The 14,723-nt window shown below is 55.4% G+C and overlaps 1 protein-coding gene across 2 annotated transcripts in view; it reads right to left on the bottom strand.

Annotated features, from left to right (window-relative positions):
* Eif4e3 (eukaryotic translation initiation factor 4E family member 3) overlaps window positions 1-14,723 on the bottom strand; it is a 55,887-nt gene that overhangs the window by 15,901 nt on the left and 25,263 nt on the right. The window contains exons 1-2 of one of the 2 annotated variants that reach the window (XM_076841081.1): window positions 12,881-13,079; window positions 551-623 (exon numbers count right to left, since the gene is read on the bottom strand). In XM_076841081.1, coding sequence (XP_076697196.1) covers window positions 551-623; window positions 12,881-13,041 — 234 coding nt within the window. In that variant the 5' untranslated portion in view covers window positions 13,042-13,079. Of the gene's footprint in view, window positions 1-550; window positions 624-12,880; window positions 13,080-14,723 lie in introns of those variants that run through there. The other variant, XM_076841082.1, reaches the window with a different exon arrangement.

Genomic DNA, 14,723 nt, shown 5'->3' with positions numbered 1-14,723 from the left:
CTGCCCTCGGTGGCCACGGGAAAGTGCCTGAGGGAAGCAACCCAGAGGCCCACCCGCTGGGGTTTCTGAGACACAGGAAAGCTCTTTATCACCCAGGCCTTCTGAACCCCAGGACACTGGTCAGCACAGCCTGAAGCCACACCCAGGACACTGGTCAGCACGGCCTGAAGCCGGCTGCAGAGACTCGGTCTGCCCCAGCAGGAGCGGTAACGCAGGCGAGGAGGGAACCTGGTAGGATCCGCTTGTGAAGAAACGAGACCCACTAAATAACTAGGCTTAGAAAACACTGGCCTTCAGAGCTGGACCGAGAGCTGATGGCACCACACGGCTGCTGGCCACCTGCGGTGTCTTCGATGTCCTGCCAAGAGTGGCACCAGCCTATCTTCTTTCCCGTCCTGTGGAGCTGGGCTGGCACTACAGCAGCCACACTTGGCCCTGATCGCGGCTCACGCACTCCTCACACAGCCCGGGGCAGGGGCTGCTGCTGGCTGGCACTACAGTGTCACAGCACTTGTCCACAGTCCCCAGCACACCCCTCTGTGGCTCTTACCTGTACTGTTGGCACTGTGTAGATTTTCTTCAGATTTGAGGCGCACTCGGCGGCCGTGGCACCAGGGAGAGACCTAGGCAGTCGCCAATAGAGGAACAGAGAGGCAAAGAGAATGGTCAGCGTTCGCCCGAGAGTCCAGAACACCCTCCGCAGCTCTTCATAAAAGTCGGGTCTAAGACCACTGATTCGGACACTCTGGGGATGCTCGTTAGAATGAAACCATGAATTTCTTGTTTGTGAAGATCCAGGTTTGCTTCTCTTAAAAATGAACATCTTCATTCAGTGGAAATTGCAGAGGGAAAACAAGGAACAGGAAGAAGAAAGGCACTGGGAAGCTTAGAGCCACGTTTGCAAAATACACTAGAACGACCCAGCAACACCCAGTGTTTTGCCCAGGGCTTTAGAGGAGACACTGCCCACAACAACAGAGATACAGGAGCTGGAGGGCCGTCCCCTGGGGGCGTCTGCAGACCTGTGGTCACACCACACACCCTTGAGAAACTGTAGGGCCACCCTGCTCTAAGGGCCTATCACGAAACGACCGCTCTCCTGAGTCACCTGAGTTGGCAGGTTCCCGAAGCCTGCCTTCAGAAGGGACGAGGCTAGTTCTGCAGCAGGCTGTGCTGGGCCGTGGTCAGAGTGCCTTCCTCCTTAGTGTGCTCTATGCTCCACCAGATGGCAACATTCTACAGATTTAGTCACCAGCACACCCAGGGGATGGGAAGGGCTCCACCAGGCACCACTTCCCGGGACTGGGGGTATGGCCAGGTGGTCATAGGGATCCTTAGATGCTCAGGCTCTGCATTCCTGGCCCCGCTGTGGCTCCCAGCATTCATGCTAGAGCTGGGGGCCAATCCGGGAGTCAGAACTCATCCCCCACTCCATGCTCCTCCAGATCTACACCTGTGCGCGAGGAACCAGCACCAGCCAAGGGACACATCTCCCAGAACCCCCCATGCCGCGCCTTATGAACACTGGTTGACCGCTGCACGCTGGAGATGCGCACAGCACACGTTTGCTCAGAGGCAGAGGCGATGGCAAGGGGCACGTCGGGGCGGGGTGGCATGGCAGGCTACAGAGACTCGTGCCTGGAAGTCTGGAGGTCAGAAATAAGGACCCTAATGGGCCAGTCTGGGGCCCAGGGACCTCACAGGGCTTGGGTCTGGAGATATCTACCCTAAGGCGCTAGGGCACTGGGTTACAATACTCTTCTGGTTGTGATTATATTTGCCTGATTTCGTTTTTTAAAAGCAACTCCACTATTACCATCATGATTGTGTGTTTTTTTCACAGAGCTAACGTCTAAGACAATCATCCCACAGTGGCAAAGAGCCAGGTGCCAGCCCCCCTCACTACTGATCCGGGCCCCAGATGAAATTCAGCAGCTGCGGATGCGATGGGCTTGTGGTTGCTGAGGCACCGAGTTGGGTAGATAACACTTGGCGGTTCAACGGGAATTTTTAGCTTTCTTGGTTTATATTAGGAAAGATTATGAGGAAGAAAATGAAAAATTATACTCATTCCTTCTGAATAGAGCGCTCCATGAAAACTCTACTGCTATGACAGAAAATCTCCTGGTATTTATTCCAATGCTAGTTTTCTTACTTTTAAAAGTCTGGCTGGACTGTTCCAGCAAATATGCCCCCGCCCCCCCAAAAAACTCCATATATTCCTGGGTCCCCCCCAAAGCATACAACAGGATACACACAGGACTCTTTCCCTAGCTGTACACGGGGGAAGGAGTTATACCTCAAGGACTGGATTATATTTTGCATTTTTTTTTCGTTTTGGACATGACGTAGTTCAAATTTTTACCGACTTTTAAGTTATATTTCATACAGGATTGTGTCACTTTCAGCAAATACTATATGAGGATATTATCATTTAACTTAAAAAATCATCAATGAACCAATGCTTTTCCGATGCCTCTTCCCAAGTGGCTCTATCTCCAGTCTGGTCTTTTCCTCCTAGTCCAGCGCAAGGGAAAATTACTCCAGGGCATTAGGTTTGCTCAGTTGTACTGTTTGTGAAGATACGAAGTTTCCAGACCCCGGGAAAGACCTGTGGAATAAAAGACCTTTCCAGGCTTACTAATATAACAATGCCACCCGATAATACGTATGTGCTAAGTTCTTTTCTTCTTCTTCTTCTTTTTTTTTTAAATACTGCTGGGATTCGAATGCAGGGCCTGTGCCTGCCAGGCCAGCACACTACCACGGTGCTGGGTGTGCCCCCAGCCCTGTGGTGCCAAGTCCTTGACACTGTGCTAAGCATCTGACCTCGAATCAGCACTGAACCCCGGGAGATTCTGCTCATGCAGTGGAGTGGTCAGTGTTACTTATGACCACTGTGCAGATGAGCCAGCTGGGGTTAGAGGACTTCGTAGCTCGCCCCAGGGCACACAAGCTAGATCTGAATACAGGTCACCTGTGGATTTTCTGCTCCCATCCCAGGCTGCTGAGCTGGCCCATCCAGTCGCAGAGACACTGGGGTTTTGTGCTGAGGACAGAAGCAGGGTCTTGTGCGTGCTGACCATGTGTCAACACTGAACTTGGCCCCAGGCCAATACTTACACTTTCTAGGTGTTTTGCAGTGGATTCTTGGCATGGTCTCAGGAAGGCCTCTAGTTTTTCTGAATCCCTTTTTTAATACCAGATTGTCTCTATATGATTTTCTTGGAGGAAACAATACTAACAGATAACAGAATCTTCCCAACACAGAAGGGCTGGGAGAGTCGTCAGATAAGGCAACAGGATCACACTGAAGGCCTGTTTCCTGTTGACCGATGAACATCCTCGGTGCAGAAGCCCTGGGGCGAACAAGGAGATCTGTCAGGTTTCATAGAAACTCAGTTTCCTAACTTCTTCCTGGAAGAGGCTGAACTCATGTTCTTAAAGGTTCCTTCCAGATGCTGGGAAGTTTTATAAATATCCAGGTTGCAAAATACCAGGATAATGACGTCAGAACTGCAAGGCTCGGCTGGCCAGCGGGAGGCTTGGTGTCCTGTGTCACCACGTCTGATTCGGACGGTCACTGGAAACCACCAACATGCTCATACCTCAGGCCCAAGCCTCAGACTTCTTTCACAAGCCAAACTGGGCCACAGACACCAAATCCATTTTAAAAGGGCAGGCGATCTCAGAGTTCTAAACCGTCCGCCTTGTAAGCAGGCTGGTCTGTCCTGGGCTTGCTGAATCAGAGTCCGAAGCCATGCTGAGTTCCATGTCTGCTTCCTAAGGTAGCAGTGCTGGGTGTGGGAGGGGCCACAGCTTTGCGGTAGGCAGCCACACTCTCTCTGGGGCCACTCTACCAGTCAGCTGTCACCCCCAGAAGCCAGGGTTTGTGACAGATGTCAGTGAAAGAGACGTCTTCCTAGTGTCGCATGCACACAGGATATTCTCTTATCTTTAAGAGATCGTTCATGTTACAAATCCCAGACTCCAACAGAACCCAAATCAAGACCCTCTTTCTGCTGATCAGGCCTGGCTGCCCAGGGATGGCACTCAGGGGTGACGCTGCGCCCCAGGGATCTTTGGCCCTCTCTGCAGACTGCTTGGTTGCACGGTGGAGGGTGTGCCAGGGCTGCTGTTGACACCCCCACAGCACAGGACACAAAGCCCTGGTGATGGAGAACCACCTGGTCCAAAAGTCCTCAGTGCCCAAGCTGAGCCCCGCTGCCGCAGGCCTGCCACAGTCTCAGAGGCTTAAGATTTACTCGACAAAGATGTGAGGCACACCTCTTTTAGCTGCTGGGGTCCCGTGGTGACCATTCTAGACAAAGCCCTTGTTGCCATGGGGTGAATCTCCTAGAACCCTCTGGAACTTCTAGAACCCTCTCTCCTGCTCAGATCGCCGCAAAGGCAAAAAAGCAATGGCTCAGACTTCTTTATCTGCCTGGAGGAGTGAAGGCGGGTAGGAAAGTCAAGAGGGGAATACAGACTGCTTGTGCCCCTTCCTAGAAGATGGGGCCACAGCCAGGGGTAGCCGAGAATCAGGGACCAGCACGTTGCACCTGCTCTGAATTCTACACAGCCCACAGGTGGAGCCCAGAACATGGCCTCAGAAAGACAAAGGTGGAGCCCAGAACATGGCCTCAGAAAGACAAAGGTCCTCTGGACAGCGCAGGGTAAGAGATCTGAATCACCCACCAATAGTTCCCCTCCGCTTGAGAGCGCTACACAAAGGCTTGCTCTCTGTGACCACGGGTCATGTCCACTGCTTCCAGAAATCCTGCTGGACTGTTTCACTAACCCCAATTCACAGATTAGGAGGCCGAGGCTTGCGAGCCTGTTTTTAGAGCAGATCTGGGTCTTTCTTCAGCTGTCTGGCTCTGATGCTATGATCAGCCCCCCCCCCCCCCGGACGAGGCTGTCTCCCACAAAAACCGAACCAGCACTGTCAACGGGGTGTTCCCCCACAGCAGGCCCCCAGCATCTCTCTGCCCCCTTTGAGATCATCTCCCTCCCCGGGCCCACCCTCCAACACCAGGGTCTGCCACTCTGCGGGGGAGAGCGGGGCAGAGATGCCAGGATCCCTGGAGGCAAGGGCATCCCAATGAGAAATGAGCAGAACAATCTGGGGGTCCACGACTCCACGACCTTGTGTTTGGGGGCCAGACAACAGAGGGAGATAAAGCACCGAACAAGGGCCACCCACGGGTGGAAGCAGGGAGACTTGGGGACTGAAAGGAATCAGCAGGTCTGAGTTCAAGTCCCAGCTCCGCCACTTAGCAGCCGTGGGACCAGCCTGACCCTCGCCCTCTTTCCAGAAACCTCCACCCGCTACCGTGCTGCTTGGATCACATGAGATAATGTTGCACGGGGCTTGACACGTGCCTCTGAACACCTCCCACGCAGCCCTGGGGACACGGCCATCGTCAGCTCTGAGATGGACAGACAGGTACAGGGCAGAAGGCCTTTAGACCTGGGGGGTGCTGAGCACGTGTTCCAATCTGAAGGAGGGAGACTGAGAGAGTCACCTGCACATGGGGACCTCCTACATCCAGCTTCAGGAAAGCAAGCATGCCAGGTAGCAGCCTCCCTGAGCCCAGGGACTCAGCCCCAGCGCAGGCCATCGCCAGTGGATCGGGCCAATTCAGAAGCTCTCAGGTCAGTGCAGAGGAGGAGAGGACCTTGGTGGGCCCAGCAGATGATGGACGTACAGCATCGGGGAACTGCCTATGCTACTTAAGGTACGACTTCCTTCTCATTTGGAGAGACAGGAGAAGGCAGGAAATTCAGTAATGTCAGACCAACTGTTCCTGCGGTGGTCTCCAGGTCCCTAAGCCCCACTTACACACAGGACTATAACGAGCTGTTTACAAACCCCGCGTGCTCCTCATTAAAGCAGGTCCCCGAGCACGGTCAGAGTGAGACTCTTAGCTTGATCCGAGTCCCGAATGCTTGAGAGCATTTCATTGCTTCCTTATTTAGGAAATGCCAAGTGCCCAAGAGATGAGAGGACGACTCATCCGGCCACACATGCAGACACCGTCTCATTCAAACCCCACTTTGCAGGTGCAGAAACCGAGTTTGAGGGTGGAATGGAAGCCTGCCCAGATGGGTGATCGCAGCTGCAGAGATAGGACCTGAATCGGGACAAGCCACCCTGGACACGTCCCCTGGGGGCCACCAACACATTCTGCACCCAGCACAGCCCCAGCTGCCCAGCACCCTCCTACCCTGCCTTCTCCGTCAGCCCCAGCTTTCAAGAACAAGGGGGCTTTGTGAGCTACTGGCCAGCTCCGTGGCACCCCACACCAGCCATCTGAAAACCTGGAGGGGCCTCTGAGAAAGTGAGCACCGAGCAAGCCTCCTCACACCTACATGATTGTCACCATGCAACATCGTTAGAGCTGGAAGCTCGTTAGAGATGCAGCCTCCGGACCCTTGATTTGAGATGCGCTGGCCGGTGTGGGCCAGTGCAAGGCGCCGGAAGAAATGAGCACAACCTGGAGGGGAAGACCTGTGAGTGACAGCATATAAGAAGGAAACAGCCCTCACTATCCTCCTGGGCTCAGCTGGTAAAACCAGAACCTCAGGACAGGAGCACCATCGCCCTGAAGGAGAGTTCGGCAACAGACTCCAACATGTGTTTTCGGGAAGGCTCTCTTCTACGCAAATTCTGAAGCAGGGGGCCCCTGGCTTAATGATCTCCCATGTCACTGGCCCTCGGTCTCCCCATCTGTGAAATTCAGTGGCAGGCCCAGTTCCCACGTTTGGGGCTGTGGGAGGATGATGCTCCATCCACCATTCATAGGCATAGGGAAGCAGTGTTCAGGGGGTGGGGGACCCTGGTGCTTGGAGTCATGCAGTCCTTAATGCAAATCCTGTTTCTGATCTTTTTACTGCTGTGTGACCTCAGATAAGTTACTTCTGTGGGGTCCCTTCTTCCTCGCGGGAGGGTTGTGGAGTCCTCCTACTTCATATGACGAGGGTTTTGTGGCTGGTTCGGCACAGGGCTTCCCCCCATGCTGAACACGCAGGGGTGTGACGCACACTTCCTGCCAACAGTGCATACTGGAAAGAGACACTTAGGACGTCACACAGCATGGTATGCCTCCTTTCCGGTCACAAGCCCCCAGGGTGCATGCACACGATATTTTGTGGAAAAAGAAAATGAATGATGAAAATATTCCACCTCGGATGGGAGATGGTTTCCTTTTAGCCAAGAGAACCAAACTTTCGGGGGAGACTTTAAAGGCAGGCTCCTGTGGACTGCCATCCACCCCAGCTCTGCTGACCAGGGGAGGGTCTGCACAGGCCCAGCTGCCTGACTAAGCCCCTTGTACGTCCATCATTCACTCCATTAAAGAAGCTGTCACTATAATCACTTTTAGATAGATCTGTGGCTTGCGGCTACATCAGCTTCCTATTGGAGGATGAGTCACATACGAAGTTCATCCGAGCCCGTTACTGACAGCTAATAATGCATCTGTCGAGACGACCCGTGTCATCCAAGGGTTTGGCTCTGCATGCTGATTCGATGTTGATCCCTCCATCTCCTACCACTCCTGGTCCATCACACAGTTCCTTGGCGGTAGCCGCTGAGGCTCTTTCCATCTTGATAAACAGTTCACCCTCTGTACCCAGCCTGGGTGGAGGGGAGCATGAGAGACGGAGGAGAAACAATCAAATAAACACAGAGATTTACAAATCAGCTAAACAAGGCTGACCCTTGCAGCTTCCATGTCCTAAAGCTTAATCTCACCGGTGGCCTTGGGTTCGAGAGAGTAAATGCCACCTGCAATATTACCCACTAGGGATTAGTGACCTTCCCGAGTGAGGCCACTGGAGGCCCCTGGCCATTGAAGCAGCCGCTGACCTACAGCGGGAAAGGCTGAGTCCCCAGGGGATGGCTTCTTCCTGCCAGAGAGATCTATCCAGAGTCCCTTAACCCAGAATAACATCCTCGGCCATTTTAAGAGTTCAGAGGGCAAAAGGGGAGGAAGCCGGAGAAGCGGTAGCAGAGCCACTCTGCTGCCCACTGTGGCCTCCCACACAGCCTCTTCCCCTGGCCTCACCCGTGGAGGCTTCTCTGTGAACAAAGATGAGTCTGGGGTCCCTGGGAAGCCCACCTCACCTCCCCATGTCAGGTCTGCCGTTATGGGCCACACCACTGCCTGCCCCCAGAAGCACCTCCCGCTCCCTGTAAGGAGGGTCCCTATCGCTCATGCCTCTGTACCATCTGCTGATGCTACTAAAGCACATGGCATGTGAGCTGTCCCTCCTGGGAGGACAAGGACCTTGTTGTAGCCATCTTTGCCATCTCCTCTCCCACCACAGTAATGGCCACTGGTAGGGTCAGTTCATAAGGTCAATACCCAGAGCAGGGACTCCCCAGTGTGGAGGCCTGAGGCATTGGCTGTAAATCCAGCTGCCTCCGCGGAGGGCTGATGGAGCGGGTCTGGGGTCTTGCATTCTAATTAGCACAGCCTGGTGGCCCTGATGGAAGTGCAGGAGAGACTTTCACACTGAGATGCACAGACCTGGTGCAGCCAAACCCGACGAGGCAGAACTGGTGACGGTATGTGACGGCTCATCCCTGTGACCCAAAATGGAAGCCGGCACAATCTCGCTAAGCACCTACTGTGTGCCAGGCACTGCAATGTGCACTCCTAGAGTCGCAGACACAGCCAGCGCAGGGTCTTGCAGCCAAGAGTGAGGGATGGATACAGGTACTTGTTCATGATACAAGTATTAGCCTATAAAAATGCTATGGGAAGGCCAGAGGGGAACAGGGGGTCAGGACCCCTGGGCTTGAAGGAGGCAGGACAGGTTTTTTAAATTATTTTCCAGGAAGACAAGGGGGAGAAGGGCACCCCAAGCAGCAGGAACCTCACGAGTCCAACTTTACTAGCTGCCAAGTCCACGGTTCAGCTGAGAAAAGGGCCAGAGGTCTGCTGTAGGCTCCGCCTCCCCAGAAATACAGACCGATCGGTGTGTGGGAGCTGGCGAGGGCTAGGTCACGTGGCTTGCACCCTTAAAACACTGATATCTGTGAATTTCCACCACAATCTGTAAATCTGTGATTTTCCTTAAAAAAAGTGAATTTTTTCTTCCAATTAATATGGCTGGTGTCTATAACGTCCTACCACTGCTCAGAGCTGCTCAGATAGAGGCCCAGGTCCAGAATCCTCCCTCCTCCACCACCTGGACCACACACCCGCAGTAGTGACAGTTAAACTCCACTGAGTGGCAGAGAGGTGGCTATGAACAGCGACAGCAGGTGGACCCTGCTGGACGGCCAGCCAGGCTAGCCCGGTCAGGGCCCTGGAGGAGGAAAGAGCTGGGAAGCAGGCAGGTAGCCCAGCAGGCTGTGGGCAACGAGGCTGGTGCTGACCAGAGTCTGGAAACACAGGGACAGACACAGGAGGGGATGGCTTTGACTTGGGCAAGTTTTAAAGGGTCATGGACAGGTCAGAGCAGGACACCTGGGACAGAACATTCATGGACCAAATGGAAGGCAGAGGGTGTGGTGGGCCTGAGCCACACGGTGGCAGAAAAGGAAGAGGGTGCAGAGAAAGCCGCTCGGTCACTGATCACCAGGACGGCATTTAAAGCATCGGTGGACTTCCTTGGCTCTCAGAAGTGTTCAGAACTCGGAAGGGAGCCGGGGCTAGAGGAGGTAACCTGCGAATCATCACCAGGGTGCAATGAGCCCCTGTCACCTCTGGGAAGGGCAGCAGTGCTGAGGGTAGCGTTCAACACCTTGAAAACTGGCCCGTGCCAGGCAGGGCTAGGCTGAGGAGCGAGCATCAGGGAGTGAGACCCTGGTGGCCTCAGGCTGACATCCCAGTGACAGAAGACCACAAATGGTGGCAACTCCACAGAGAGAATGAATGTCAGCATGTATGGGCCGTGACGTCGGGGAAGTTCTGGGGAGCAGACACAGGAGGGCAGAGCCTCGCAGGGCAAGTGACCTAGCCGAGGGCAATGGGAGGAGCTCTGGGCAGCAGGAGGACCTTGGCAAAGGTCTTAGGGGATGCTGGAGGGACAGCCAGGGGTCAGTGTGGGGGAGAGGGGGAATGGGAGCAGGCAGGTGTGAATGGAGCAGGAAGCACAGCTTGTGGCTGTGGGAGACCCTTCTGGCTTCTGCTTTGGGTGCAGCGGTTACAGGTGACTCCAGGATCTGGGATGGAGCACTGGGGGATGGAGTTGCCGCCATCTCTCCTGCCTGAGCTCAGAGGAGCAGGAATGGAGGAGGCACTTCCGCACTGTTAGGTGGGAGAGCATTAGACCCACTGGGACAGGCAGCAGGAGCTGGGTCCACAAGGACAGTTGGGGGGGGGGCTTCAGGTGGAGTTGAGGTCCCAGTCGGGGGAATCTACGGGGAGAACTCAGAAGGAGGGGGTACCAGGGAAACACACAGGAAGCAGAGTGGCCTCCAAGAATCCAGAAAGGGCTGGGTTAGAAATATCAGCAATGCAGGAGAAACACCCTCATCCTCTATCTCAATCCAAAATGCTTCATCCTAAACCTCTCCCTTAAAACAAACAAAAACAACAACAAGGGCTGGGGATGCGGCTCAAGTGGTAGTGCGCTCGCCTGGCATGCGTGAGGCACTGGGTTCCATCCTCACCACCATATAAAAATAACGATATTGTGTCCGCCTAAAAAAACTAAAAAATATATTTAAAAAACCAACAACAACAAAACAAACAAAAAACCCCAAGCGTTACTTAAAGTTATTTGAAAATGCAAATAACTTTGATGAAGCATCTCCAATGGGGGGGGGGGGCAGTGAATCTAGGAACTTAGCCTGCTGCCTTTCTCCTACTGAATTCTCATAAGTTGCTCCCGAGACCCTGGAGGGGTGTGGGAGGAGCTGGTAACTTGGGATCCTGGCAAGCATGAAGTTAAGGGTCAGGAGTTGTTGAGCACTTCCTCCAGGCTGGGCGCCTGTTGGGGTTTTGCAGTCAGTGCCCTCAGGGAACCCTCACAAGAGGCTCTGAGTTGCCTACTCGGTGCCCAGACGACTGGGGAGGCCCAGACTTGCTCATCCTCCCCACACAGCAGAGTGGAACGCAGGACAGGCCGGGAGGCAGACGCAGGGGGAATGGTAGGTAGCTGGACGCTACAGAATCACAACGGAGGTCCCCCGAGGTTAACTGGGCAGCGCTGCAGTGAGGGTGGCCCAGAGAGGCTCTCCTGAGAACCTTCCAGGCTCTGCAAATGTTACTTCTAGGAGAGTGACAAATGAACTCCTAGAACATGGTGTGTTTACAGTCCTCAGGGGAAGGGGGAGCAGTCCACATAAATACAGAGCATTCCCCGAAAAATCAAAAAAGTCCAATAAAAATCATGAGATGATTGATTAGGCAAAATGAATTCATATGCACAGCGAGGAAACTAATTATGACTTCTAAATGAACATGGCTGTTTCTATTAAAGATGTGACAGTGTGGCAGTAACATACTTCAGTTGATGACTGACTTCAGAGAAAAAAAAAATGGGCAAATCAGCAGTAGGAAAGACACCATTTGGGTTCTCGCTAAAGTTCCGTATTCTTATCTTAAAAGATACTAGAAATTCTTAAAAACTGTGTGTGGTCATAGGATACTAAAAGTCTTGGACCATTCCGACAAGGTGTTGTTCTGTTGTGTAGACTGAATTTTGACCTGCTTGAAAAGAGACTTTCTTCGTGTTCTTTCATGGGGTCCTCGGCATCCAAAATTTAGGACGTGGGTGGAGGTTTGATGAGGTGAAGAAGGCAGGTACCACCAAACAGCCTGAATACAGCCCAGCTTGGAAAGTGAAGGCACCTGGTGGGACCGCTGCAGCGTGCCCACACCACTCCTGTTGTGAGCCAATGCCCCGCCATCCCATTACCCCATAGCGAAAGTGAAAATGCTTCGAAAACCAGACTCACTCCATTTCTCCCCCACCCGCAACAAATTTGGGTCCTCAGAAAACAAACTGGCTGCAAGAGGGTGCTAGTTCCACTAGGAAGAAGGGACCCTGTTTGTCTTTAGAAAGTGACATGCCACTTTCTGAAAATCTTGCCGCGGGTTCACATAAGGCTCTTTAACACCACAGCTGTGTCTTCTGTGGAACTGTCTCATAAAATTTCATCGCATACATTCTCCCCGGCCCTGTGACCCCTGCCCCCTGCAGCCCCCAGTTCCAGCACAGTTTCCACAGGCTTCGGGGGTCCACCCTGAGGGGTCCAGCGAGGTGGGGAGGAGGGGGACCCAGGGAAGGGCTGTGCACTCCCAGGGCTATTCCCTCTCAGCATTCTCCCGTGTCCCTAGGCACAGTTCTAGGTCCTGGGATTTTTTCAAGCGTCCAAAAAAAGCCCTGCTCTATGACCCTTGGCTGCGGGGAGGCCTTGAGGGCTGGAGATAAACAAGGTCGCGGCTGCCCACGTCCTCCTGAGCGCCGCGAAGGAGACTGGGCTGGACAGGTGGGCGCCGAGGAGGGGGCTGCCAGGCAGACGCCAGCGGTACTCTGGGCCTCTCTGAGGAGCGGCAGGCGCGCTGCCCCTGAGGGGGCTACTGCTGTCCCTGAGGGCAAGGGGAGGGTGACTCCCGGTGGAATCCCAGCGCGCGGCGGCTCCGCAGGAGGCGGGGGACCGGGAAGGAGAAGGTGTCACCGCGGCCGCGCTGTCACCGGGCGGGCCAACTTTGCCCGCTGCTGCCACAGCTCCGGGGGCGTCCGGGGCAGCAGGACAGCGCGGTCCGCCGAGGACCCTCCGCCCGCTCGCCCGTCCGGTCCCTGGGCGCTGGCCCGGGGCGCGAAGGGGGTGCGGCCGAAACTTGTGGACTGCGCTGAGGCGCGGCGGCCGGGCCACCTCCGGCCGAGACAAAGCGGCGGCGCCCGCGCCCCTCACCTGTCCAGCCAGAAGGTCCAGGGCGAGTGCAGAGGGACCCCGCCCGGCTCGGGCCGCAGCGCCGACGGCGGGGGCAGCCCCGGAGGCTCGGCGGCGGAGGCCGGCGGCTCCGGCGACTCCCGGGCCCCGGCGGGGGGCGCGGCGGCCGGGGGCAGCGCCATCTTCTGCGCCCCGCCTGCCAGGCCGCGGGCGCGCGGACCCGGGAGCGCCGCTGAGTCACCCGGACGCCCGCCCCGCCCCAGCCCCGCCCCGGCCGCCCCGAGCCCCGCCCCGAGCCCCGCCCCGCCCCGAGCTCCGCCCCGCCCCGAGCCCCGCCCCGAGCCCCGCCCCGCCCCGCCCCGAGCTCCGCCAGACCTGGGCAGCGGCCGCCTGCTACCCGCGGACCAGGGCTTCGCTACCAGGGCCAGGGCAGGGCCCGCCACCACCCGCTGCAGCCCAGTCCCGCCCTGGCAGCCGGACCAGGCTGCACCCCAGCCGCCAGCCAGGGCACCGCCAGCCAGGCGCCCTCCAAAGGCAGGCCCCCGCTGGGTGCCGGCAATTCTGCTGAGGCTCCCCGCAACCCAAGCGACCGTGGCGTGGCCCGTAGGAGTGAGGGACACAGGAAAGGCCAGGGGAGGGCTCTGCAGCCCGCAGGAGGTCAGCAGGATGGAAAGGCAGGCTACAACAGATGGAGGCCAGGATGGACCCTTGGATGGAGGCTCAGCCTCCCACGGTGCAGAGGAGCTGGGACAGATAGACACACCCGCAGTCTACAGGATGGACGGGGAGGCTGGCAGATGGCTGGAGGAAGGAAGGAGGGGTGGAGGCACGCAAGGGCAGATGGAGGCACAGTTGGATGTGACAGATAGATGGAGAGCAGGGACCAATGGCCAAATGGATAAAGAGACTCCGGTGCCCAAGAGGGCAGAGACAAAGGGCCCGACAGACAGAGGGTGGACCAGACGGACCACTGACTCCAGGCATGAGGTGTAGCAGACCAGCTCTACATTGCATCACATGGTGACAGCGAGCCTCCTAATTCAGCAGATCTGAAGGGACCAGAGCCTCCTCCCCACCTCGCTGGAGTCACTATGTGGCCACAGAGAGCGCCTCCAACCTGACCCAAGTGCGGCCAACTTCCAAGAAGGGTCTCAGAGTCAAAGTACTCCAGCCCTTTCCCAAAGCATAGGCAAGAAAGGAGGAGGAAAGCAGGGCATTCTGAACAGAGCCCTGTGCTCCCTGGGCCTCTGCACACCCGGGGTGTCATTCTGCCATGAGATTCCGGGGCTCCAGGTAAGAGGACCCTCCTACTATAGCCCTGCCCAGGTCTGTTTTTCTCTCTTTCAAAAACAAAGCAGAGTCATATGAACTCACACATTGCCCGCGACATGGCTGTGGACATGCTCTCTGACCTTGAACTTCTGGACAGTTCCTCTCTGTCCTTGAGCTGAGAATGTGGAGCTTTCCACTCATAGATTTTCCACCTGGCCTAGGGCATGTTCTGCTCCTGACTTGAACGTCCACTGGGAGGGGGTAGGAGAGCAACTGGAAAATGAAATGGGTTCAGGGACTTCTTAAAAGGACAGGCTATCCTTAATCCAGAGTAGTGCCCTCCCCAAAAAGTAGCCAAGGTGGCATAACATGTCAATGGAGACAGGATGGGCACTTTGTAGTCCCTGCCTCCAGCGTAACCTTTTAGCAACTTAAGATGCCAGAAGCAGCAACATATTTTCTAAAGCCCTTCCGTAGAAATCATGGGCTCTGCTGGTTAGATACAATTTCTCCCTTAAAACTTTGTGTTTGTGGCATCATGTAGGCTGTTCTGCACTTTACCCTCTTCATTTTGTCTAATAACAACAATCCA

Source organism: Callospermophilus lateralis, chromosome 20 (genome assembly GCF_048772815.1).
Source record: "Callospermophilus lateralis isolate mCalLat2 chromosome 20, mCalLat2.hap1, whole genome shotgun sequence".
Classification (NCBI taxonomy): domain Eukaryota; kingdom Metazoa; phylum Chordata; class Mammalia; order Rodentia; family Sciuridae; genus Callospermophilus; species Callospermophilus lateralis.
Note: the sequence above shows the minus strand (reverse complement) of the source record. Positions and strands in the feature narration are given on the sequence as shown.